This window comes from Delphinus delphis, chromosome 20, assembly GCF_949987515.2.
Source record: "Delphinus delphis chromosome 20, mDelDel1.2, whole genome shotgun sequence".
Taxonomy (NCBI): Eukaryota; Metazoa; Chordata; class Mammalia; order Artiodactyla; family Delphinidae; genus Delphinus; species Delphinus delphis.
Window position 1 is genome coordinate 57257637 of NC_082702.1, and position 27777 is coordinate 57285413.

Here is a 27777-nt window from a genome sequence, read left to right on the forward strand (position 1 = left end):
TTGTATTTCTTGGAAGCATGGGAGTTCCCTGCTGACCTAGTGGTTAGGATTCCGAGCTTTCAATGCCTTGGCCCGGCTATCGGGGAACTGAGATCCAGCGAGCCACACCGTGGGGCAAAAAAAAAAAAAAGTATTTCTTGGAAACAGACTTCTCAGTGTTTGTTTTGCTTTTTTTCTTTTTTTGGGGGGGGGGGGGGCACATCTCCACGTGCTGCGTTCTAGCCATGGACAAACAGGAGTTCCCGGGCACTGCTCAGGATTCTTGGCTCCTTTATTAACTGGTAAGTTCATGAAGTGTAAACAGGGCTGAGCTTCCAGCCAGTACCCCCACGCAGGCTCTCCGGGCCAACACCGATGCTGACTGGGCAGCACCCCACCATATTAGCTGCTAATTATTTCAGACACCACCACCCCCCCACCGCATGTGTGTCTATAAATAATGTCACCACTGGTCTCTTAATAGCTAATGACAAAATTATCCAGGAATCTCACCATTAGCCTAGCATTTTATTTATGGCTGTCTTGTCTCTGCCAGCCTTGGAGGGCCCTTGGCTTCCTTGCATTCTCCTCCTGAGCCCACTGGAACATCGTGGCAGCATAGAAGACAGGTTTGTGCCCCCCTAGAAAGTCTGGCCCTCACCCCTTGGACTTGCCATCTCATGTCAAGAGTGACTCATCACCGTCCCCATCCCCACCAAAAATAGTTAAAAGGACTTACGGTACCAAGTCTGTAGAGGATGTGGCAGCTGGAACCCTCATACATTACTCACAAAATGGATACAACCATATAGGCAAACTGTTGGGCAGTATTTACAAAGCCTAAACGTGTGAATACCCTATGGCCAAGCATTTCCCCGCCCCTCCCCCCCCGGGTATACACCCAAGAGAGTGAGAGCTTATGTCCACTAGAGGACACAGACAAAAACACACACACACAGTGCTGGCTCGTCCAGCAGCTGGAGGACAGCCACTTCCCACTCTCACACGTGTCTATATCTGTGTCTTCGAGAACGTTCCTTAAAAAGTATGTATTGGGGCTTCCCGGGTGGCGCAGTGGTTGAGAGTCCGCCTGCCAATGCAGAGGACACGGGTTCGTGCCCCGGTCCCGGGAGGATCCCACATGCCACGGAGCGGCTGGGCCCGTGAGCCATGGCTGCTGAGCCTGCGCGTCCGGAGCCTGTGCTCTGCAACGGGAGAGGCCACGACAGCGAGAGGCCCGCAAACCGCAAAAAAAAAAAAAGTACGTATTACTGGTAACCCAGAAAAGAACCAAAAAGTTGTGCTTTTGTTTTGAGGTTGGCTTATTTCAAGATAGCCTTGCCTAACTGACCTGTGACAGGCATAGGAGTTCCACAAACCTAAATCCTACGGATTAACTGAAATCATGATTTTCAAATAAAATCTAAATAGGAACCGTAATTCTTAAGTTCTCATGTCTCATAACTTTTTGGGTCTCTCTGACGTTGAGCGCTCAAGTGTCTTCCCAGCCCAAGCCGCACAGCGGTTTTGGTCAAGATCACACCAGGTGCCACTGTCGTCATGGCCCTGGACACAGGACTCACTTTTTACCTGGATGGGGGCCCTGCATGATGTGACAGGTTCCCACCGGTGGACAGCATGATGTCAACTCTGCTGCCCCAAACCTTACCCTTTCCTCGTAGGACCATAGGCTTCATCGTCACCCTCACTGACCGAGACACCTAGACTTCTCTCTTCGGTGGCTGTGACATCAGCGTCTCGGCTTCCCTTCCCTTCTTCCCTGCGAGCTCCTGCAATCTGCTGGGGGACACAGGACCACTGTCATCCTCCTCCTCACTGTTGTCAGAGCGCTATGAAACGGCACAGCCGAGCCAGGCCACCAGGCTAGGAGAGTCTGTTCGTTTTCAAGTGCCTCTGTCACTGTGTCACCCCCACCTCCGAGGTACCAAGAGCCCCGTCCTAGCGCCTTCCCCGAGATCACTGAAGTCCTCTAGGAGAGGCCTCGGCACCATGTTCCCTGCACCCATGGCGCCCCATGGGAGCTTGCCTTCCAATAGAACTGTGGAACGCTGGGAACAGGAGAGACATTCTATGGCAGTGGGGCCATCCACCTGGGCTCACACACGCACACAGACCCACACAAATGCATACAGTACATATAAACTGTATCTGTGGCGTTAAATTGTCATGGGGAGTATTAGGGGAAAAAAATGTCTAAAAAGGCTCCTTGGAGGGAGATGATAATGAATAAAAGGCTGAGAAACTGCTGATGAAAGAAACCAGACTAAAAAAGCTACATAATATGCAATTCAGTTTGACATTCTAAAAAGGCAAAACTAGGGATGGAGAAGGGATGAGTGGTTTCGGAGCAGGGCACTGGCTATGAAAGGGCAGCACCAGGGATTCTGAGGAAGATGGAACATTCTGGATCTCGACTGTGGTGCCTGTTCACAGCTCTATGTGTTGGTCAACTTAAAGAAATTTACTTACGCTAAAAATTGACATAATTTATAACTCAAAAAACCTAACCATGAAATTAAAAAGGACAGTCCAGTGATTCCCACTACAGTGCCAAGAACAGCTATGTGTTTAAAATCATGTTCCTTGAGGTATTTTCTCTGGAATCCTCTTCCCAAAAGATTTTGGAAAAGGAGATATTTGTGCAACATCAGAATCCTTTGGGGGGTTTGCAAAACTCGACTGCTCAACGCCTCTCCCCAGAGATCACAGTTCAGCATGCCAGGGCTGGGCAGGCATCTCCCTCCTGCTGAGGACCTGGTGGCGCTGAGCTTCACGCCTACCCACCCTTCGGGAAGCCAAGCCACCAGCTCGAGTGGCAGGCAGTGTTGCTGTTGCCACAACAGCCGTTGCCCACTCCTGCCCACCAGGAGCCGGGGAAATGTGCCGAGGACGGGGCCGGTACCAGGGAGGAGCCCACGGCTCTGGAGCTTTGCAGACACCCCGTTCCTGGGCCCCTGCTGAGGTTCTGGGAGTGACGTCCTCCTGGGTAGAGAGGGAGATAGGTGAGGACACAGCACCTCGCCCACCATCTGGGCCCTGCAGGCCAGGTACCACATGACCACCTGCACCAGCTTCCATCTCAGCCTTGACCCCTCATTGCACTGGAGACAGATCATCACCTGATACAGCACCCAAGAGTCAAGGGGAGGCTACCTGAGCCCATTTGGGGGATGTTCTGTTCTGTGACCTGTTCAGGACTGAGACCCTGCCACCCGTTCACTGCTGTGTCCCCAACACTTGGCACCCTGTTTGGGGCATGGAGGTGCAGGTACATACCCAGTGGTTCTCCACCAGGTGACAGTCCCCAGGGGACTATGGCCGCATCTGGAGACGTTTTTGGTTGTCATGATGGGGGAGGCCAGGGATGCAGCTCAGCCGCTACAGCAAGCCGGGTGGCCCAGCACAGAATCACCTGGCCCCAAACGTGGAGACCTCATGACTGGTGGAGAAGCCCCGCCCCAAGCAAGCAGCCGGGCTTGGGGACTGAGAAGCTCCAGGGGGCCTAGGCAGCAGCGGGGCTGGTTTCCCCTAAAAGATCTTGTGTCTGAGGCTCGGGCTAGGCTGAGGGTGCGTGTGCGTGCCACGAGAGCAGGACCGTCGGGTGGACCTCAGGTCTGCTTCTCAGGTCCGCCTCTAGGGCCCCTCGTGGGTGTCCTGGGTGACCGGCTGCCTCCTTCCAAGTCCGCTCCCGGAGAAGCACCTGTTCATCCCAGGGCGGGGCAGAGCTGCCAGCCCTCCCCTCCCCAAGTTTCCTGAAAGGCGGCCTTCCATCACTCATGGATTTTCAAGTCAAAGTGGGGGGAAAGGTCTGAAAACTTTACCCAAGTGGCGTATCTTCTTTCTTTGTTGTTTTCACCTTGCTGGCTGGGGTCACACAGCGTGCAGCGACTCTACGTGCCCACTAGAGGGCGGGCTACAAAGGGACCTGGTCACAGGGACGCCGAGCCGGAGGGGAGCACACTCCCCAGGGCCACCAATGCAGCCTCCTGCCGCGGGGAAGGGCGAGCACGGTGCCTGCAGGGATGGGGGTGATGCGACGCCCCGGATGGGGGAGGGGACCTAGCCCCAACCCTTCTCAGGGCTCCAGGCCCAGCTGGATGGGAACATGAGGTACTTTTACTTCCTACATAAAACATTTGAATTTTTCACAAGAATATTACTTTTGTAAACAGGTTAAAATAATACATAAATGAGCTCCTCAGCTGTATGCCCAGCCGCTGAGCACATGCCCTGCCCTATCTATCCTGCCCTTCTGTTCTCAGAAACAGCAACTTACTTAGACTTCAGACTAAGAAAACCCACTTGGGCCCTGCCCTCAGGGCTGCCTTGCTGGGGAGGGGGACACATGTCCGCTGGGTGAAAGGGAGGAATCCAGGGACCCACGGTTGTCTGGGTTCCCCGGGGGTCACTCACCACTCCGTTCCATAACTGGGAAAATCAAAATTTTGTCAAAATCAAGTGTGAAAAGCGCAGGCCCCTGGGGAGGCCCCCCCACCCATGCCCCAGTCCCCTCCCTCGACCCGCAGCCCCCTCCCACGATCGTCCCCTGTCCACATCCATAGGCCATGTTGCTTAGGGCTCCAGCCTCCATCTGAACCACATCCCGAAAGGAATAAATTACAAAGCACACAATAAGATTTCAGAAGCTGCTTTATGGAGAAACAACCCCGCATGGTTGTCGTGTCCGGGTCACAAGCCGGGGCCCAGGCTCGCGGCAGCTGCTTCCTCGGGTCCTGGCCCTGCCCCGGCCGCACCTGGCAAGCCCGAGCGGATGCCTGAGAGCGACCACAACTCTTTCCATCTCCACTCTTGTCTTTCTCACTCACGGGGTGGGGTTTCAAGATCACACAGGATGAAAGTTTTTCTTCTCCAAGCGGACTGTATGATCTCAAACAACCACCAAAAGTACTGAATTAAGCTAAAAAAGCAAAATGTTCTGATCCCTTCACGTGCTCTGGCTGGTCTCCCGGCGAGCACAGAAAGGACCCAGAAGAGGGGCTGCCTTTCTGTCCGAGCCTCCGGTGCCACTGCTGGTCACCTTGGCCCCATGGAAGGCTGGCCTGCAGGCCACCCAGCTGTAAACGACACCGCTCCGTATGGTTCCCATGCACGGCATCAGGCAAACTGACGGCATTGTGGCTTTCTTCTGTCTCTAAATTGTTCTGAGAACATACAAATTACACTTCAGATCTTCTCCCAAAAGTAAAGACAGAGAAGTTGGCCTACGTTAACACTGGGATGGACCATGAATCGGGTCATCTTATCCTCAAGGCAGGTGAGGGTTATATGAGAACATTCCCGTAGGCATTCTTGAAAGTATCCAAAAGAACATGGCTACTGAGTCACAGTCAGGTGCTCCCAGTCTACACTCGAGACACCGTGGTCACAAGGAGCTTAGGAAATTCCCCGAATGACAAAGGGCTGAGCAGGTTTCTGATCCTCTTCAGCTCAGCTCACAAGCACTGAAGTGTCCTCACAGCAGCAGCTGTGCAACCTGGGCAACCCGCACACTGCAACCAGCCCTGAAGGTGTCAGGCCGAGAGGGCAGCTGGCTAAGGGAGGGGTCTGGTCATCTGGAAACAACTCAGTTAGAAAGTCTGGCAGGACAACTGCACCCCTGCGCTTGTTCTGCAGGAAGCGGGAATGTAGCTAGTTAGACCGCTGTGCACTCTCCCGCCCTCCGCGTTGGCCAGGGACGCAGGCACCTGGCACTGAGCAGCCTGGTGTCGGGGCAGGAGGGGGCAAGGGGCGGAGCAGGGCGGCTGTGGCTGTGAGCACCAGCCAGTGAGCTGGACTGTATTGGAGGAGGGGCCAGGCCCACGGCCCACGGCCAAAAAATAAGGTCATTTCCTACAGCCTCACACCAAAAAACGCTCAGCCCCAACAGGGAAAATCGCCAGTGACCCGTGTCTGACATCTCCAATCACATCATTTCCAATCGACTAGCAGAGCGTGGAGCCCACCCAGGTACACAGAGGTGCACCTGAGCTTCCTTCCCCAACCTCACGGCAGCAAAGTGGCAGTGAAGGCGGTGCCAACCATGGGAAACATCTAAAGACCCTCCGAGGTCCACCCACCACCCCCAGATCAAGCCCCACGTGGACGCTGCCAGCCCCTAACCTGGGTCGAGTGCACCACTGGAACCTGCTTTTTCAAAAGCCCGGTTGCCTTTAGGCCTCGGACAACGACGTCAGCCTTTTTGAATCCTCGCCTACAAGTTAACTGGTTGGAAGTTCCCCTCCTGAGCTGGTTGACCATCTTCCAGGAAGGGGAGCGGCCAGTGCCGGCTTTGTGCACAGAACCGCCACTGTCCCTACACCTCACCTACTGACATCAAGAGCTGGCTGAGCACGGGTCAGACTGGGGGACCTCTGCATGACCGGCTGTGCGGATGACAAGCCCTCACCCTTCATTGCTGCTGACCTGCCTGGCGTCACCCCGGCCACTGCCAGCTAGACAGACCCCACCCACAGGCCCAGGGGCCCCGCCTGACACCAGACACAGAGGCCAATGTGAACGCGGCCAAGAGACCAGGGTTATTTTAGTCACTGTTAGTGGAAACCATGCGTAGGCCAGACACTAGAGGCAGAACAGCATTTGGTTTGAGACTGGTTTTTAATCAGAAGTGCTCGTCTTCGATCTGTGTGCGCTTTGCAACACTGGGGGCCTCAGAGGGAGACGGTCCCTTGGCTCTGGGTAAAATACGCATTTTCTTGATTTTATTTAAACAATGATGAAATCTAGAGAGGAACAGCCTAGCCCAGCTGTCCTCCGTTTTCACGGTCCTCAAGGCTTTGCGGCCAGTCGTCACCGTTGGGGACGGCCATGCTTGGCACGAGAGAAGAACAGCCACGTTGTGAGAGGGAGGGAGCGGCCTCAGGCTCTGAGGCTCAGTCCTTCGAGAGACGCGGGAGCTGGGACCACGTTCCCACCCGACCCCGGGTCCTGCTGGAAGGGTCTGGGAGGGGGGCCTACGTGCCTCGGACGAGACGGCCAACAGTGCCCGGCGTGCCCAGGGCAGCCCCACGGAGCCTCCGGGGAGGCCCAGCCTGCGCTTCAAGGCCATGCACAGAGCTGGCTGCTTCTGTGATTCTGGGAGCAAAGGAAGGCCAGGGTCGCCAAATGTGCTGCAGCGGGGGCGGTGGGGGTTGTTGTTTTAGAAAAGGGCTGGTCAGGGAGAGCGCTATCACGAGACACAGGCCACGCTTCATGGGACACCTCAGGTTGGTCTCTACATAAAGGCACCACAAAGCTGCCCCTTCCCTGGGGCCCCCGCCCCCAGTGTGAGGGCTCAGCGCAGTCCAGCCGACAAGGACGAGCAACTGGGAAGGAACAGAGTCCGTCCACCCCGGGAAGCCACACGCCCTGGTAGGCAGGTGCAGCCTGGAGGGAGGGCTGAACAGAACTCCAGCAGGTCTGTGCACAGGCACGCGGGGCTCCGCTCTTCAGGAGACAGCAAGATCAGAGCGAGCTCACAGGGGTCCCCAAATGAAGGGGTCAACGTGACACAGGGACGATGCCAGCGGGAGGGTCTGCATGCTGGAGGCTCCCTGAGGGTCCTGGTCTCCAAAGTGCGCTCCCTACGTGCAGCGTCCAGAAAGCCCCCCCACCCCCCGCAAAGGGACGTCACGCTCACCTGGCACAACCCCTTCTGCTGCTTCGCCCCTCTCAAGAGCGGCACCTGTGTAAAGCAAGCAGGAGGGACAGACGCAGGTCATCTCAGAGGGTGCCCTGTCCTGGTTCTGAGACCAGCGGCTGCAGCTCAGGGTCTGACACCGGTGAGTGCGGGGCAGGGGCAAGGCGTGAACTAAGTGAATGCCTGTCTGAACTGCCGCAGTGAAGGTCTAGGTTCTAGAGCCTGAGAGGCCGGGCAGGCACACCGCACCGCAGGGACCGGGCTCGGGCGGTGCTTGCAGGGCCTCCGAGCTGCTGGAAGGCCTGCAGTGGCGTTCCCTAGTGAACCGTATCACTGGCCCCATTCCACTGATTTGGAAACTGAGATCGGGGTGAAATGCCTTTGTCCAAAATCCAAGCAAGTCGGTAGAGAAGTGGGTCCCAAGCCCGACTCCCTGGAGCCCTTATTCCACACACAGTGCCCCACCTGCCCAGGCTGTGTCGAAGGCACCAAGGCCCTCTGGCTCACTTCCTGCAGAGGGGATGGTGGAGCCCGCACACCTCACCCATGACCCCTTCCATCGGCTGGAGGCAACAGACTCTGTTGCGTTGTGAACCTCCCTGGAGGAGGATTTTGTTTTCCCTAGAAAGTGGCCAATTTCTCCAGTTCAGTCACCTACGTGCCCTGCAGCCCGTCCTCTAAGGCGGTTTGTTCTGGTTCTGTTGTTTGTTTCGGACATGCTCAGCTTGCCCATTGCTACTGGCAGATATGTGGTCGTCCACGGAAAGCGTCTGGGGAGGCCGCGCAGAGGCTCCTACGAGGAGGTGGGTGTTCTGGTCAGAGGCCGCGTCTCCTGAGCGCACACTGCTGCCCTCCCAGCCCGGGCCGCCCGCCGCGGGGCGGTGGGCCATCAGGAGGCAAGGGACTGGATGTTCTTGAGCATTTCCTCGAAGGCCTGTGGGGACGGGGCGTCCGCATTCCGGAAGGCGGCCTGGACCCTGCTGTATAGGCTGAAGGACTTCAACTCCAGCCAGATGAACCCAAAGCGATCCTCGTCGAACAGGACGAAGACCCCGGGGGTGCGCTCGGGGCTGGTGAAGCCGTGGCCGGCGATGAGGCCCGTGCCGTAGAAACTGAACAAGGACAAGAGGGAAAGCGCGGGGAGAGGGGATGAGCGGGGCCTCGAAGGCGCGTGCTGGCCCAAGCCCATCACCCGTGGTCCTGGACGTTCTGGAACATTCTCCATTCCACCTCCAGGCCACTTCCACCATCTGCCAGCAGCTCTGCACAGAGGTGGGGCCCTGCGCCTTCGGGGAAGCCGGCGTTCACCCCACACAGTCGGGCTCACCCCGCCGACCCCTGCTCTCTCTCTACCAGCTCACCCAACGAAAGGACGAGGGTCCCAGGCAGCCCCACCTCGTATTCTCTATCCCAAAGTACATGTCTTTACGATGCAGACCCAGGTAACAGAAATCGCAATCCCCGGGACAGTTAGGTCCACGTCTGAACAACTCAAATGGAATCGATAATGATGTATTGGCATGCAACTGACATTAACCAGAAGCAGGACTTTCAAATACCCATTACAGCCAAGTTTTGAGACTCAGGCTGTAATATGTTTATTTCTTTCTTGCAAAGAACAGGTGACGAGGAGTTAGGGGCTGGCCTGAACCTCCCAATGCGTGGAATGGTGCCTGGGACGCCCACCTCTGCCCACCATGCTGAGGCTCTGCCTGGCAGGAGGGGGACAGCAGCCCTGCGCCTGAGGGCCCATGGCTCAGAGAGTTTCGGGGGGGTACACCAAGCTTAGATACACAGAGACGTGTGTTGCGCAGGCACTGTGGCAGTGCCAGAGAACGCATGCGCCCCTCCTGGCCGAGCCCCTGATGTTTAGCACCGGGTGGAGGACCATCCCATGACACAGCCGGGGGCTGGGCCAGAGCTTCCAGGCCGGCGCTGCCAGAGGGCTCTGAGCTGGCCCTGAGATGCTGCAAGTTGTCAAGTTTCCCAGGGATAACAAAGCCTTTTCCTTTATGACCTTTCAAAACTTCACACATTCACTATGTGTACATGTCCCTCCAGAAAACCCAAATTCAGCCTCTTTTATCACAACTGTATTAACATGAAGAAAATGTAATGAATTTTTTCCATCAAGTCCACGCAGAGGCCTAAATTCCCTTTGGGGAGCTCGGCGTGCGCCCGCCTACATGTGAAAAGCCTAGGAGACCACTGTGGGCACACGAGAGGCAGCAGATGGCCCAGAGGTAAAGAAAGAAACCTTCACACGTAACGTGCAAAGGCAGAGAAAAGTCGGCTGTGATAATCTGCCAGGAGACTGACAGGTTCCTCCCTCAGTGAACCCCGAGGTGACTGTCCATGAGAACTCTCTATGGCGATGGAATGTTCTAGACCTGCACTGTCCAACACACGAGTGGCTACTGAACACTTGAAATGCGGCCAGTGTGCCCGAGGGCCTGAATTTTCATTTTATTCTCTGTAGTTAAACTAAACAGCCCTGGAGTGCAGGGGACCGGGGCAGGGCGTGCATCTCTAAGACAGGACCGTGCAAACAGCACGCCAAGTGAGGAGCTAGCAGCAGCGGGCAGGCCCTGTCCCAGACCGGGGCCCACGGCCTCTGTGGGGAGGCTGTTAGAGCCGGGGAGAAACCACACGAAGAAATGAGGAGGCGGTGAGACCCCAGGACAGGCCTTCCCTGCAAGGCCGTCCAGGACGCCGCGAGCAGGCTTTCCAGGGGAGGCGCGGGGAGGGACGCCACGGCCTGCTTTCAGTGCTGCCCGACGTCTCACCTGTCTGCCTGTCTACCTTTGATCTCAGCGGCTGTGCAGTGAGAGACGTTGGGGAGGAGGCCCCCTGCCTGCCAGCTGAGGCCCCCAGAGGGGTGAGCGGACAGGAGCCTCACAGTCTGCTCGGCCCGAGCTGGGACCCGGCCCAAGTAGGCAGAGCTTCCCCACCAGTGCAGGGCCCCCAGCGCGGGGTCGGCCCCACCCCAGGCCACCTCCCTGCCGGCCGGGCAGAGTCCCCTCCGGGAAGCCCCGTCTTGCCCGCCCCGCGGCATCCTTACCACATCCTGCAGGTCCGGGGATAATCCTCGTTCCTCGAGCTCACGCCCACTGGCAGCACAAACGGCTGCCCCTGCCCCGACTGGGCGGGCGGCTCAGCCGCGGCCTCGGCCCCTCCATCCCCGGGCCCCTTGGCCTGCTCGGCGGGTGGCTCCGCGCAGGGCTGGGGGCTCTGCCGGCCGAGGCCCGCGGCGTCCTCGGGCCCACCTTCCTGCTGCTGCTCCTGGCGCACCTGCTCGCGCACCTCCAGGACGATGCGCGAGAGCTCGTTAAAGTCGCGGAGGCTCTCAATGTCGGGCAGGTGGATGCGGTGCCTGAGGTCGATCTCTACTGTCTGCTGCCCGGCAGGGATGTTGGGGTCACCCTGCGGAGCCAGCGGGCGGCGGTCAGCAGGCTCAGAGACCGCGGCCTCCAGCCCCGGTCACACCTCCGGCTGAGGGCGCTCGCTCAGCCTTCCTACTGATTTGGCGGCAACCCCTTACAAGTCAGAAGAACCTAGAAGCCCTTACAAAGCAGCACCCAGCGCAGGCAGCCTTCTGTGAAGGACCTCTGAGGACACGGAACAACAGCACCCACGAGTGACCCTGGGAGGGCCCGCAGGCACATCTGCGCCCAAAGACCTCAGGTGGGAGCCAGCCTGCGTGACAGCTGAAGAGATGCGCGGCCTAGAGAGGTCCACGGACCCTCCCCGGTCAGACGGGGGACAGGCCGGAAACACCAGCCCAGACTGTCTGCCTGGAACACGAAAGCTCCCCAGCATGAACCTGGGAGAACGCCCAGGCCCCACGGCCTGGTCCCAGCCCCTCGTCCACAATGAGCCCGGCCAACGGAGCTGCGAGCAGTGCCCTGTGAGGACCAGGAAGAGGCCTGCTCTGCGCCTCCGCAGAGACTCCCCCCCCAACACCTGTACAGCGACAGGCGAGCACGTGGATAGCAGCCCCTAGAGCGGGTGACAGAGGGCCTGTCATCCGGGACCCCCACTCAGCTCAGAAATCCTCCCACTGCGTTCCCGAGCTGCTGAGGCCAGGACGGGCCACGGGGGCCGGAGTGCTAATGCAGAGGGTGTCCACCATGGCCACACCTCAGGGTCACCCAGGGAGCTCCTGGAGCCCCTCACCCGGCCCACCCCCATTAAATCAGAATCTCTGGGATGGTGCCCCAGCATCAGTGTCTCCTCCACCTCCCCAGGGATCCAGGGTGTGGCCAGGGCTGAGAGCCGTGTGGTAAGGCTGCCTTGGAAACATTCAGAATCGCCGGGGGATCCTATGGAAGGCAGGCCCTGGATCAGCAGGTCTGGGTGGGGCCTGCGTTCCCAGCAAGCTCCCCGGGGAAGCAGTGCCACGGTCCGGGGCCCACACTGAGCAGCCAGGGTGCGGCCCGAGTCACACTACGCCACGCCGATGTGATGGAGTCCACACGGTGCTGGGCCTGCCAGGGCAGCCCCTGGACTCACCGTGATCTTCGTGCCCCTGGCGTGCTTCCCATGGAAGCTGAGCATGACGATCTCCAGGCCGTGGCTGCCGTAGGTGCCCTTGAAGAGGCCAGGCCTGATCAGGTCGTCCGGGTGGCTGGGCGGGAGGTAGATGCGGCGGTAGGTCAGGCAGTTGCTGCGGGGGGAGCGGGCAGCATGAGAGCTCGGCCACAGAGCCACACGGGAGCAGGGGCAGGAGTACAGAGCTCATGCACCTCCGGCCATGCTGCACAGGGCAGGCTGGGCAGGGTGGCCCAGGGCAGCCAGGGTTAGCTCCCCACTAGGGGCACCCCTCATTCCTGAGCTATGCTCCCCCACATGTGCACAGCACACCTCACACCTTCTCCATCACCCCAGGGCAGGGACCCCTGAGACTGCAAAGGGGCTAAACAGGGGCCATGCGACAGGGTCCGGGGGCAGAGGGCACGGCAGCAGGGAGGCTAAGAGGCCCCCCGGGTAGACATGGGAAAGCAACTATGAGGCTCTAACACACAGGCCAGGCCCGTGACAGCACACAGCTGGTGGGTGATGATAGTCCAACAGACAGAAAACAGACACCGAGGTGGGCCAGGGAGTGTGCTCACAGTACCCTGAGAAAAAGACCATGTTCACAGTACGCAGAGAGGGACTGTGCACACAGCACTCACTGGGAGACCGTGTTCACAGTACCCAGAGAGGGACTGTGCACACAGCACCCACCGGGAGACCGTGTTCACAGTACGCAGAGAGGGACTGTGCACACAGCACCCACCGGGAGACCGTGTTCACAGTACCCAGAGAGGGACTGTGCACACAGCACCCACCGGGAGACGGTGTTCACAGTACCCAGAGAGGGACTGTGCTCACAGTACCCACCGGGAGACCGTGTTCACAGTACCTGAGACAGGCCGCTCACACCCAGCGAGGGGCTGCACTTACTCGTACTGACTGGTGTAGATGAACTTCATCAGGATGAGCTCCTGCATGTGCTCGTGGAAAATATCCTCCAGCGTCCGCCCCCATTCTTCCCTCAGCCACGTGCGGAATTCCTTCGAGAGAACACAGGTCACGAAAACCGCCACAACACTAGGGCTCGGAGAGGCTGTGACGCTGAGTGCATGGGATGAAGACAGAGGCCGGGCAGGAGGGAGGGGGGCTGCTGTATGTTTGGTCTCCCAGCTCCTGGCCTTCCTTCCTGTTGAGGCGTGGCACCAGGGGCTCTGGTCCCCACTTCCCCCGCCCAACTTCAACAGGAAGGAAGCGCAGGGACCGTGGGGGTCCTTCGGGGAGGATGGGGCCGCAGCCCATGTCGAGAGCGCCTAGGAGGCAGCTGGGCAAGCCTCGCTTCTGTGCCACCCACACAGGTGGCGTCTACACTGAGCCTGGTTCTCAGGTTTCTGGGGGAGTGGGCACAGCAGACCCCCGTGCCGGCCAAGTCAGCAGCATTGCCTTCTGCAGCCACCAATGAGGAACAGGACAGGGACAGGCGGGGCAGAGAGTGTGGGTGGATTCTCCTTTTAAAAATGTGCCTTCAGGGCTTCCCTAGTGGCGCAGTGGTTGAGAGTCCGCCTGCCGATGCAGGGGACACGGGTTCGTGCCCCGGTCCGGGAGGATCCCACATGCGGCTGGGCCCGTGAGCCATGGCCGCTGAGCCTGCGCGTCCAGAGCCTGTGCTCTGCAACGGGAGAGGCCACAACAGTGAGAGGCCCACGTACCACAAAAAAAAAAAAAAAATGTGCCTTCACTGGGATTGACATATACACACTACTATATATAAAATAGATAAGTAATAAGGACCTACTTGTACAGCACAGGGAACTCTACTCAATACTCTGTAATAATCTATATGGGAAAAGAATTTTAAAAAGTGTGGATATATGCATATGTATAACTGATTCACTTTGTACAGCAGGAAATAACACCACATTGTAAATCATCTATACTTCAATAAAAAATTTTTTAATAAAGTAAAATAAAATGTGCCTTCACAGTTATGTTCAGTAAGTATATTTGTAAAAAGAAAACTTTTATGCATACCTCATCCGCAAAGCCCAATAATTCATTATGGAATCGAACAATGAAGGATATTTAGTGCTTAACAGTTTCATTCTGTACACCTAACATACCTAATCCACAGCTCTGGGATCCTAACTCAACAGAGTGTTTCTAATGAATATCTAGAATTAGCTCTACAAACAGAAGCAAAAGCAATTTACAAAAAGAAAAAAAAAGCTACAATCTGTCAATTGCTTTAATATGTTACTGCCCAAACCCTGGCAAAGAAGAGAAATTACTAGTGACTGAAATAAACAACTATTAGAACTACAAGGTCAATGTATAAAATTAACTGAATTTTTGTATACTAGCAGCACAAAACTGGAAAGTAAAAAAAAAACTTAAAAATCCTACTTACAACAGCCTCAAAAGACATAGGACTTAGGAATAAACATTACAAAACGTGTGATACCTCTACTCCGAAAACCACTAGATGCTGCTGAAAGGCGGGGGAAGAGGCCTACAGAGCAGAGGCACCTGCGAACCGGGAGACTTGGTATTGGGTCAGCAACTGTCTCCAGACTGATCTACAGACTCAACATCAGGCCAATCGTAATCCCACCATGCTTTCTGTAGAAACTGACAAGCTGATTCTGGAATTCGTTTGGAACATCCAGAGCAATCTTGCAAAAGAACAAGGTTGGAGGATGTACACTAGCGTGCACTGTGACCCACTACAAGACGACAGTAACCGAGATGGTACCTGAGCAAGAGGGCAGAACTAAAGACAGAGCCTGGAGGGAGCTCCCTGGTGGCCTAGTGGTTACGATTCCGGGCTTTTGCTGCCATGGCCTGGTTGGGGAACTGAGATGCCGCAAGCTGTGCAGCCAAAAAAAAAAAGAGAGAGAGAGAGAGAGAGCCTGGAAACACCCACGTGTGTCTCAGGAGTGGACTTTCGATCACAGCATCCAAGCCACCTCCCAGGGAAAGAAAGTCTTTTACACAAATGGTGCTTGAACAACTGCACAACCACAGGGAGCAAAGGAGCCCCGATCCCCACCTCACACCACACACAGGAACCATTCAAGATGGGTCACAGACCGAAAAGTAAAGTGAAGCTACCAAACTTCTAAAAAGAAGAGAGAGAGAGAGAGAGACACTCTCTTTGCAACTGGAGGGTAAGCAAAGTTTTTTAAGACAGAAAACAATAACCACTAAGGAAAAAACTTGACAAATTAGACTTCACCCAAATCAAAATCTTCCACTTAAGTGGCTTAACTCATGAAGGGTAGGCCCTTAAAAAAAAAATCAAATAGAGAAATAACAGATACAAATGGAAGTAAAAGAAGGTAGTGATTTCAGTGTTGCCATGGTGCATAATCAGACTTGAGCTAAATACCATGAAGCTGGCCTGTGAACAATCATAATCTTATTTACTTTGCATGAGAAGGTCAGTCATTAAGAATACCAAGCAGACCCAATTACTCAGAACAAATATGCTTACTATGAAATTATCTTACCAGATATGTATCCACAAGGAAAAACACAGGGGCCTAGAACATATCAGACAAGACTCAGTCCACTATGGACCCAGGGCTCGTCCACCACGGCCAACACCGCCCCATCACTGCTTCACTCTGCACAGCGGCCTAGGAGCTGGGTGCTAACATCTTCCCTGTTCTACAGAGGTTTGGGGCTTGGAAAAGTCAACAGACCTTTCCAGAGCCACCCAGCTAGCAGGTGGCAGAATTAAACCTAACCAAAGGGCACGTGCTAACCGGTCTCATCTCTGCCAGGGCCAATGCCAAGGCTGGCAGGAACGTGGTGAGGCAGGGGGCTCACGTGCCCTGGTGGGCTGTAAACGGGGACCAGCAAACTGACAGCACGTAAAGAGAATCTGGAATACCTTCAGGGCCTTTTACCCAATTCCATTTCTGTACAATCCAAAACCACAACGTTTTTGCAGAGTTCAGGCAGTGGGTCACAGTAATAATGCCCGGCATCTCTCCTGGGCGGCTCCGACCAGCTCTGGCACTAAGTCATTCAGCATCTTACTCAACCCTCCAGAATCACTCGGCACCGCAGGTAATCTCATGGCCCCATTTTACAGACAAGGGCTGAGGCTCCCAGAGGCTAAGTCACTGAGTCACATGGTCAGGAGGGTAACAGGGGAATATCTGACCACAAACCCCAAGTCCAACTGCAGGATGGTCACACACCTACAGTCATTACAGCGCAGCAGATGACAGATGGAACGCTGCATTAAAAATAAAGTTTGTAGGGACTTTCCTGGTGGTCCAGTGGTTAAGATTCCACACTTCCAACGCAGGGGGCATGGGTTCAATCCCTGGTCAGGGAACTAAGATCCTGCAGGCTGCGCAGCATGGCCAAAAAAAAAAAAAAAAAGGTCGTAAAGAATTCTAATGAGCCTGGGAAATGTTTCTGGAATAACGGTTAAGCTAAAAAAAAATAGAAAAACTATCCAAATTAGATAGTTAGACTGCAATGACATCACGAAGGCTGAAGGAAACTTGAAGGGATGATGGAGGATGGGCACGGAGGCCGCTCCTTGTGGGGCTGTGTCAGCACTCTTTTCCCTCCCGATTCTGAGGATTTCGGATCTGATGATGACGAGGTATCATTTTAGGAATGTGGCAAGAAAGTACATAAGACAAAGGAAAGCAAAATAGAAGCCACTTGTGTGCAACTGAGGGGAGTCCAGCGCCAGAGCCTTCTGCAGGGCCGAGCAACCGCAGGTAGGGCCAGGCCACACGCCCTTCCCAACCTCTGCTCCCCCTCACAGCGCCCCCCCACCCCGATTTCCAGAAGCCTCAGGCTGCAGGGCCTGGACGGGCGCGGGCAGGGAGGGAAGAGCCAGGAAGAAGAGCAGGCAGCGTCTGCAGCGGGAGCCAGAGAGCAGACGCACTGCTGGGGTCTGGGCGGGCGAAGGCCTGAACTGCTCTCAAAGGCCCAGGAGATGAAGCTGCAGTTTGAGCAGCACAGGGAGGGCCCCCAGGAGGGGCACGTAAGGAGCAAGCAGGACACCCCAGTCCTGAGGGGCCAGATCCCGCCGCAGGACGTGGCCTTGGAAGGTGCACAAAGCTGGCAGAAGGCCCAGGACTGGGGACTGGGATGGGGAATGGGGCGGTTGGCAGCCTCAGGATGCAGCTTATGCAGAGCTGGCCTTGGGTGGTGACGAAGGGATCACAGCCAGCACGGCCTGCAGGGGCTGGGGCGGGCATCTCCACATCTCTCCACGGTGCCAAGGACAGCCTTCTGCCTGGAGACAGTGATAAGCAAGGCCCGTTCACCTTCCTACCCTCCTAGGCCACCAGGAGTCCTCCATTCCCTTGGGAAGCACCCTTGTGGCCCAGAATTTTAAGTGACCATCAACCATCAGAGCGCAGAGCAGCCCGGAATCCGGGGCCGAGACTTTCACCTCTTCTTCAGAGCTGTCAGGACACACGGCAGTGCCCACCTCATGGCTCCTTCTCTCTCCCTGGAGCCTGAGGCCACGCTCTGGGTCTGAAAGACTCAGCTACAGAGTGAAGATGTTTCAGGCTGACACAGGAATCCATGGGAGAACCCGTCCCCCAGTCCCCCAGCTCCTCCCTTGGAGGGCAAGAGGGAGGGAGACAGGAGACGGCACAAGGAGCCAGCAAAGTGGCCCCGGGCAACTGAGATGGACAGAGTGACTGTGCCTCACACAGCAAGCCCCCCTGCCCCCATGACTCTAGGATGCATCCCTCGGCACCTCAGGCAGCCCAGCCCCTGCTCTGCCTGCAGACGTGCGGCATCTCCCCACCCCAGACCGGCAGGAGTTCCAAGTCCACTGTTAAATGATTCCCAGGCCTAGAGAGAAAAGAAAGGCTCCCCAGTTCTAGAAGCCAGCAAAAGACTGCTCCTAAAGCCAAAGACAGCACAAAAAATGTTAGACCAAGCCCGTTCATCAATGCAGAAGTCCTAAATAAAACAGGATCAAAGAGCATCCAGGAGCAGAGAGAACTGTGCCCCACGATCAAACAAGCTCTCTTTTCACGACTTCAGAGTGGTTAGAAATCTATTAACATAAGTCATCACATTACTAGATTAAGGGGGAAAAAAATCACCTGATGGTTTCCACAGATGCTAAAACAAACTGGTAAATTCAACATCATTTCTCAATTAAAACAAAGCCCTCTTAATAAAACACGAATAAACAGCTCCATCCCTAGCATAATAACGTATATCTTGACCCCAAGGCCACCTTGCTGCCTCGTGACAGGACCATGTGAACCACACCCACCACTAGACAAGGGTGTTGTCCTCACCACAAGGGGTCAAGGAAGAAGGAAATGTCATTATTTGCAGATAATCAGTATTATCCTGGAAAACTCAAGGTAATCAACTCAAAGGTGCTCATAAATGAAAGAGAAGAGGCAGTAAGATGGGTGGCGTGCAACAGCTTTTATATATAAAGTCACCAGCTGAAAGATACGAGAGCCAAGAGTCCATTTACAGCAGCAACGAAAGACCAGACGCTTTACAACAAACGTGCACGATCTACCTGAAGAAAATCAAATTCAAATGGCAGCACAGGACGAAGATGGCATTTTGAATCGTAGAGAAAACCTGCATCACTCAGCACCAGTGCTGGGGTGACTGAGGGGTACCTGCACTACAGCCAAGGCGGGCTGAAGCTCACTCTACAGAATAAACCCACAGAACCAGCGATAAATGTGGGAAACAAACACGTGAAAATGAAAACACGAGCGCGTCTGTAAGTATAATTTCAAAGCGGGGAAAGGATTTGAAGATGACATCAAACCAAGAAGCTATTCACGGGCTTCCCTGGTGGCGCAGTGGTTGAGAGTCCGCCTGCCGATGCAGGGGACACGGGTTCGAGCCCCAGTCCGGGAAGATACCACATGCCGCGGAGCGGCTGGGCCCATGAGCCATGGCTGCTGAGCCTGCGCGTCCGGAGCCTGTGCTCCGCAACGGGAGAGGCCACAACAGTGAGAGGCCCGCATAGCGCAAAAAAAAAAGAAAAAAACTAAGAAGCTATTCAGGAAGGGGAACTCCCTGGCGGTACAGTGGTTAGGAGTCTGCGCTTTCACTGCCCAGAGCCCAGGTTTGATCCCTGGTCGGGGAGCTAAGATCCCGCAAGCCACACAGTGTGGCCAAAAAAAAAGGAAAAGACATATACAACTGCAAATATAAAAATTAAAAACTAAATTCTCCAAGTGAAAACATACCTCATTTCAAACCAAAAGACAAAAGAATGAAGGAGGAAAAAATATTTGCATCTCGTATCTTGAAGGGTTCACTTCCTCACAGGATGAAAACTCCTACAAATCAATTAGAAACATAACAACACCAAACAGAACCAGGCAAAGGGTATGAACACAGATTTCACAGAAAAGGAACCACAGGACACTAATCCTAGCCTCAGACATAAGAGAAATGCAAATTAACCACCAAAGTCAGGATTCCAACAAAGCATTTTATTCTCACCGTAACTTCTAGGTGTTTTTCTAGTTTCCACAAGGAGCATGTTATTACCTTCATAATGAGAAAAAATACCATTCCGTCTCCAAATTGGTGAGGCCGCACACGGCAGTTGGCTCGCAGGAACTTTCTCTGATCCCAGAGTATTTCCAGAAGTCCATTACAAGGCCCTTTTAAGGTCTCAACAGCTGAGGAGGTTCTATTCTTGGAAAATATGCTGTTGACGTGTTTCACTTAAAAGTGGACTTGGAACAGCCACTGATGTGTATGTGGTTGTATGTGAGACTGAATGACAGTGTTATTAGGGAAGGAAGCACGTCATTACCGTCACCTTCACATACCATGCGTTCGGGAAAACAAGGGCCTCGTTTACCCTCAACAGATTCCAAGCAGCACGTACGTACTCTCCATCTGCGCTGTCTCCCTGCAGGCCCCTGGCTACCAGGGACCCAGCAGACTCAGAAACGCTAAGAGATGCACCCGACAAATAAACGCAACGAGCATCCTGCATTTAAAAGTCTGAGGTTCTCCTAAGAATGTTTTGAGATGGTGGTGTAACTAAAACTCAAAGGCGACGTGAGATTACTCGTGCAGAAAGGAAACCCGAAGACACTCACGCAGGCTCACCCACCACATGGCTGTGACCTGGGAACCTCCACCACGGGGTTCACGCCAATAAAGGCCTCTGGTCTCCCTGCAATTCACATCCAGGAAGAGACCCCACCGCCCACGGGCCTGTTGTCAAAGGGGCGACGGAGAACCAGGTAGAGAACTATTTCTACTCGGCCCGTTCATCCTGGGGGTGGTGGGGACTCAGAACCTGGGCCCAGCACACACGCCCACAGTGCCAGCATGAGCCCGGGAAGCGGCCCTCCCTTCAAACCACCCACCCTCTCAGCTGCCCCGCAGGACAGGAGGGTCCGGCCTCACCTCCTGCCTCCCACCAGACATCCTGTGGTGGTCCGTCTGGTTGCACTTGGTGGAGAACTCGTCCTTCTTCACGATCTTGAGTGTCCACAACAAGGAGAAAGGGTAACGAGTCAGCCCCTAACCCCCACCAGAGCAGGCGTGCACCAGTCCCTCCCGCACCCACGCATCCCACTCATCTACAGGACCCCAAGAGGCCACCAGATTGCGGCTGCTCTAAGAAGGAAGGCTGGAACCCCCCTGAGCACACGCTTCCCTCCCAGGGGGCCAGGCGTCGCTGTCCCCCGGGGGGTCCGAGAGCAGCACAGAGGGGCTGGCGCTCTCCTACTGAGATAGAGAACAGGCTTGCTCTCGGGCTGGCCACCTGCCAGGCCCACATCCGAGAGCAGAACGTCTGGTTCCAAGTTGATGCCCTTGCGAAGAGGAGAAAAAGGAACAGTGAGGAATCTCTCTTGGAAGGACAATTGGCTCTAACCAGAGGCAGAATCAGGGGAGGCTCCAGCAAGTGAATCTCTGAGGAGCGACAGCGGCATAGCGCACAGAAGGGCCGGGCCAGGGCCCGCTTCCCGGTCCTGCTGGCCGGCATGGGCGTGGTGCACAGCTGGGAAGACCCTGGCAAACAGCTGGCAGCAGGCCCGGGACGAAGTGAGGAGACCCAGCCCCTTACCTGCACACGCTGCCCCGCGTGCTCACCTGGACGTGGCCATTGTGGGGCCCCCTGTGGCCGTACATGCACTCCACCGTGGCCGACTTCCTCTCCATCAGGTGGATTCGGAACAAGGGCTTGAACCGCATCGGGTCGTCCACATGTGGGTCGTGGGGAGGCAGGTACATCCAGCCAATGATGAACAAGCCATCCACCTGTGCAGAGGTCCACACACGGCTGAGGGGGAGGCGGAGGCTCAGTATCCGCACCCCCCAGATCACCACGAGGACCATTCTTGTCTTCACACTCCGGTCCCGCAGGGACCCTGGGGCCCCGCCTAGCGCAGCAGGACGAGCACGGCCCCGCCCACCAGTGTGTGTTCATCGAAAAGTGGTTTATGCAACATGAAACATGGTGACTAAAGTTGATAACGCTGCTATATCACTGAAATCTACTAAGAAATAGAACTCAGTGCTCTCCCCACCCCTCAAAAAAAAATAAAAATGTGAGGTGATGGGTACGTTAATTAACTAGACGGGAGAATCCTTCCACAGTGTACTTGTACATCAAATCAGATCACCACAATGTACGTTTTATATATCTTACAGTTTTGTCAATTATACCTAAATAAAGCTGAAAAAGTAACTAAATGTTTTAATAGAAAATATAGTGGTTAGCCCCAAATCCGAGCAAACCTTTTAGAGAGAACTTCCGCTATGAAGTGGGGGTGGGAAGGTGCCAGGAGCACAAGCTAAAAGACATAAGAAAGAAGCAGGAATGATCCAGAAGTGCGACACCCAGTAGGGCAACTGACCAGAGGAAAACGGGAGTGCTGCTTTCCACAGAAGAGACTCAGGAGGCAAAACAAAGCAGGCAGCACAAGGGCCTGCTTAGATCCTCGTGAACAAGCCAGCTGTCGAAGGCGGTTCTGAGACCGTCAGGGAGCCTCGAGCGTGGACTGGGCCTCAGGTAATCCAGGAACTACTGCCACTGCTGTGAGGCGTGGTCAGGACCTCACATGTGTGGGAACGTGCGAAACACCCACATGGTTAGAGATCCACACTGAAGTACAGACATGAACTGACACGGGCCTGGGATCTGCTTTAAAGTACGGAAAAGAAAAGGCAAAGGGGCAGAGACAGACACCGTGAACCTGGCGCACTACGGCCAACCTCTGAGTCCAGGAGGTGGGCGTCTGTGGGCGTTCACCCAGCCATTCCCACTACCCTTGTACGTGTTCAAAATGGCAAATGATAAAAGTGGTGATCAGGTCAAAGGAGGGGGCAGTCTCCAGGCACGTTCTCAGTGGAGGGGAGGGGGTGGCCTCTGTAGCCCACTGGGGATGGCCCAGCAGTCGCTCCTGCCTTCCTGGCGGAGCCTGGGTCCACAGCTTCCGGCTCTAGCGACAGAGGAGGGAACTTAATCGCTAACCATCTGAGACAAGAGCCAATTGGCGGCGTTCTGTCATAGGCTCCATTTTCCCCTAATTATCCCCTGCTTTCAGAAGCCTTTTTTTTTTTTTTAACTCTATTACTCACTGCCAGTAAGACAAACAATTATCACCCTCCCCGACTAAAAGAAAGGAAAGAACCTGCCCACGCTGGGAGCTGGCTGTCTTGGCCCCTGTGAGAATGTTCTAAAAGCAAGGCTTCCCCAGTGACATTAAACAGAACAAATATAAAGCAAGTTTCTTAACAGATGTTTCCATCAAATTATAAAAAATATGAAGCAATATTTATCCCTGCCCAAACCCCACCTGGTGAGCAAAATACAGAGTGACGAAGTAACCAGTCACCCCGTGGCCTACGTGAACCAGGCTCGGAGGAGGCCACGAGGAGGCTCCCTGGGGGCCCCAAAGGCCACAGCGAGGCAGACCCGTGAGCCGTGACACGAGCTGCGGCCAGTCCCCTGGACTTGGCTTCTGGCCTGCCAAGCGCGTGTGCAGCGCCGGCCAAAGGGCACCTGGCTGTGTTTTCCCTGCACCATCAGCTGCGGCAACATCGAGGCCAGGCCCCTGCCCAGAGCTCAGCAAGTACAATGGCCCCACTCAGGTCCCGGCTTCTGTCCCAGAGGCACCACTCGTGCCTGGCAAGAGCACCGGCGAGGGCTGCATCCTGCTAGACACCGACACCAGTTAAGCCCAAGAAAAGTCAGATCTGAGTTTCTCAAATGGACCCAAAAATGAGCAGCTATTATATGCTTCTAGGCAAGTGACCTAGAAGCATATAAAAATTAAAACCAGAAGACTCTTCTCCTGGCTACGACCAAGGAGCTTGTATCAAACAGCCCCTCCTGCTGAGATCAGCTATAAAGCCTGAATAAAGTAAAGTTAAAATGCTGCTTGTAGACCTCAGGGGGCAAGCCTGAAGAGAAGGGACAGACACCTGCCATGACACCAAGCCTATGCCACTTGGTCCCTGGGTGGGGCGGGCCTGGCGTGGGCTTTCTGTCTAGGGCCAGCCTCCGAGGGCCCCACATGGCCTCCTTTTCTTTTAGCCTGCAGACCCGATTTAGGGCAACGAACCAGTGCACAAGCCAACACTGGAGTGCCCCGGGGGTGTGAAGGCCGATGGCCCCGAGTGTCCAAGAGGCAGGGACCAGGGAAGGCATCCCGTCACCACGAAGTTCGTAGGTGTGGCAGAAGCCAAGAGCTACTTAAAATGAATCTCTGCTCGCTAGGAAAATAAAACCTGGCCCAATGAGTCTTTGTGAACAACTGGCCTGCCCCTTGGAGGGAGGACGCAGTCCCGTCCGCAAGAACCCAGGCCCGACGCTCTGGGACTTACCACCACGTTCAGCAGTCCTCCATACGGCCCGATATCTGGCTGCCACAGTCCCAAAATGTGTCTGTATCGGTGAAGCACTACAGGGAGAGAGAGAGGACAGGACTTCATCAGAGCCAGCTGATCTTCACTTTACAGTCAATAATCGGAGGAAAGAGCGTGAGGAAGAGGAGGGACGTGTGAAGAAATCCCTAACGGAGGCTCGTAACAGAGCCTTCCAAACAAATGTGGATTCAAGCAAATATTACAAGTGTCTAAATCATTCTAAGAGTAAAAATGTAACAGACAACTGGGTCATTTTGAAACCCAGCCTCTGTGTATCAGCTCCAATGACAAGGAACTGCTGCCTCGAAGGACGTGCAGTGGGCGCCCTTGTGAAGCAATGAATCTCCCCTCCCATCAGTCTACACAACGGAGGAGAAGTGGGACTCTTTACCAGGGGCAGAGTCCAAAACATCATGGGGCTGTAGAGTAAGATTTAATTGGATCAGCTGTCTTTCTTTTAAACACACACACACACATTCCCCCTTATTTCAAAAGCAGCGCATGTATATTCACTGATGGCAACGGGAGAAAAGGGCACCTGATGCCGACCTGAGACCCCACTGCACGGCCATGGCCAGCACAGTAAATGCCCTGGGAAGAGTCCTTCACTTCCATTTCCTCTGCATGTGTATTTGTTGAGTGAACAGTGAACAAGTGAAACAATGAGCAAACTGCACAAAGAAGACAACCAGCTCATGCAGGGCCCTGCCTGCCCGCTTCAGGGTCTGGGGTCTCTCTGCAGCCAGTGTGTGGTGGTAAAGTTTATATGTCAACTGGACTTGGCCATGGGGGGGCCAGACATTCGTAGTCAAACATTATTCTGGTATGTCTGTGTTCCCGGATGAGATTAACATTTAAATCTGTGGACAGAGAAAGCAGATTGCCCCCCCTAGTGTGGTGGGCCTTGTCCAATCAGTTGAAGGCCCGAGCAGAAGAAGGCTGGTGCTCCCACCAGTAAGGAGACACTCCTGCTGCCTGGCTGCAGGCTGGGATATCAGCCTTTTCTAACTTCGAACTCTAACTAAATCATGGGCTCTTCCTGAAGAGGACAAAAAGGCTAACCCTCCCACAAACACAGGGGAATTTTCTCCTGCCCGACTGCGGTGAGCTGGGACATTGGTCTTTTCCAGCCTCTGGATTCGAACTGAAACATGGGCTCTTCCTGGGTCTGGAGGCTGCCGGATTTCGGACTGGAACCACACCATCAGCTCCTGTGGGTCTCCAGCCTGCTGACTGGAGATCCTGGGACTTGTCAGCCTCCATAGCTGTGCGATCTAATTCCTTATAATAATCTCTTTATACATGAAGAAATTGGTTGTGTGTCTGAAAACCCTGGCTAATACTCAGTGGGAGCCATGGACGGTCTCCAAGTGCTGGAGCTGCATCATCACAACCGACTTCAGGAAGGAAGACCAAGCAGCAGAGCCCAGAGGGACCTGAGCCCAGACAGCAGTTCTCCAGCCACCACTTGGTCTGGGGAACAGAGAAGAGGAACATGAGGCCAGAACCATCCCAAGCCTGCAGGGCATGCCGACGGCTGGTGGGAAAATACCAACCGTTCCCTAGGTTTCAGCCTAAAGACACACTTCTCTAAATGAGCCTCGGCGGTCTGCACGGCGCCTGCGACTCATGCCGCGTGCAGTCCTCTGAGTCGGTTTACAAGACACACATTAGAGTCAGTGGTTGTTTTATGGCCATACCCTGATGGGTTTTGCGTTTGTTCAACAAGCAATAATAAGCAGGGTCAGGAGCCATAAACAAATACTGAACTCAGACAGTGCAACACACACTCAGGTGTTTAGGGGTGAAATTGACTGATGGCTGCCAGTTACCTTGAAATGCATCGCAAACAGGATGGACGGAGGGGCGGGTGTGTGGGAGTGAAGTGGAGCAGGGTGCTATGGAATCGGGTAAATGGGTGTTCACTGCACAATTCTTTCTACTTTTCTGTGTGTTTTTAAAATTTCACGATAAAATAGTGGATAAAAAATTAAATGGGCCCATACAGCATGGTCTTCTCTTGTCTCCCGTCCCCTCATCTCCCAACTTGACTGCTGACAACGTCTGGTTCTTTCCAAGATCAATCAATCTGATCTCGAAGCCCCTGGAAAGACTGTTCAAAGACTGTGCCCCAGACTCAGCAATTCCCAAAGGGGAGTTCCTTGTTTTGCTTTAAAAGCAACATCTCTTTGAAATAAAAGTTCAGCCTCCCATGTGCGCTTAGAGCAGCCAACTGTCTCTGGATTTTAAGCTCTGTGCCCATTAGAAGACTCAGGTGTGCCCCTCGCCCCCGCTGACACGACGCTGGCTCGCCCAGCCTGGGCCCACCCAGGACAATCCGAGGGGAGGTCAGAGACCAACGTCGTCATGTGGACCGTGAGGCACGGGGTTTCCTCAGGCCACGTGACACCTGTGTTCTATAACGTGTTCTTTAAGAAGTCTCAGTTAGTCTGGCAGAAGTGACCTGAAAGACTCAGCAAGTCCAGGCAGCACTCAGACAGAAGGAGTCCACTTGAGTCACATGAAACTCTAGGTGTCAGGAGTGGGAGGGCAGCCTGTCCCCACAGCGACCTTGTGTGCCCGGGGCCTGCCGGGCAGGGCAGCTCTAAGGCGTCACCACCACAGGAGGTACGGAGCACGATGAGCTCAGGCACCAGCCCCTGTGCTCTCCTCTGACCCGCACCCGGACCCTGCCTAGGGCACACAAGGGGCCTGCGGGCTTAAGACAGAATCCACAGCACCTCCTGGCCCAGGCGCTGACCACACCCCAGGGCTCCTCGCCTGGAAGAAGATTCCAGCTCAACAAGTCCTCCCGACGCTGTTTCCAAACAACCACTGACCATGCAGGAGAGTAAACGGGATTAAGTCCCAATGACACCGGCTCAGGTGCAGACGGCGGGCTTGGGACCTAGGACAGCAAGTGGACTGGGTCAGACCCTTCGGGTGCTTTCCTGTCAGAGACAGGTGTGCTGAAAGGGCCCAGCTCTTAGGAGACCACAGAAGACAGGCATTCGTGGGCAAGGGGACCCAAACACCAGAGAACCACACTTAAACTCAGTCAGAATAACGACAACACTCCTGCTCTGAGCCCCACGAAGCAGGACTTGGGCCTTCCAGAACGAACACCAGCTCAGAGACTCTTCCAACCATTGATCCCCGAGGTCAGCATAGTTGTGTTCAGAAAACCATCCCTGGCTCTAACACAACCCTCCTATTCCCCAAAATAGGAACAACAGTCCAAGATGGCTAAGGGGCGGCTCAGCTCAGGAGCTAACAGGAAAAGAGTCCTAGGCAGGGTTCTCATCTGCCAACAGGAAGGGTCACTTAACAGGCCAAGTGGGAAACTCCGATACACTGGACAACACCCAACCCGAAAGATCCAGCTCTCCTTGCACAGCATGCTCTGATACTGAGCAGTCGCTTCCCCGCTGTCCTACCAGCAGCTGTCATTGCCCACCACACTCGGGACAGCGGCCCACCACCCAGCAAGGCCATAACATCATTCTTGAATCACCACATCTGTCGCTGCAGAACTGAGGTTTCTTGCCCAAAGCCAAATCATACATGCAACTAATGGTATCTCCCACCACTTGCTAGAAGCTTTTGGTAATTAGAATAAAATCAGAGGAGGGAACACTTCCAAACTCATTCTATGAGGCCGGCATTACCCTGATACTAAAACCAGACACAGACAGCACGATAAAACAAAATTACAGGCCAATATTCCTGATGAACATAGATGCAAAAAC

General features: G+C 54.8%; 1 protein-coding gene across 6 annotated transcripts in view; it reads right to left on the reverse strand.

Moving 5' to 3' along the window:
* Window positions 1-4644: 4644 nt before the first annotated feature.
* The window catches only part of FBXO31 (F-box protein 31), a 45550-nt gene continuing 22417 nt past the window's right edge, over window positions 4645-27777 (reverse strand). For all 6 annotated transcript variants that reach the window (XM_059999254.1, XM_059999253.1, XM_059999257.1 and 3 more), the window contains 7 exons: window positions 23987-24063; window positions 21248-21415; window positions 20558-20632; window positions 13085-13194; window positions 12149-12302; window positions 10698-11059; window positions 4645-8748 (listed from right to left, as the gene is read on the reverse strand). In XM_059999254.1, coding sequence (XP_059855237.1) covers window positions 8526-8748; window positions 10698-11059; window positions 12149-12302; window positions 13085-13194; window positions 20558-20632; window positions 21248-21415; window positions 23987-24063 — 1169 coding nt within the window. In that variant the 3' untranslated portion in view covers window positions 4645-8525. The remainder of the gene's footprint in view (window positions 8749-10697; window positions 11060-12148; window positions 12303-13084; window positions 13195-20557; window positions 20633-21247; window positions 21416-23986; window positions 24064-27777) is intronic.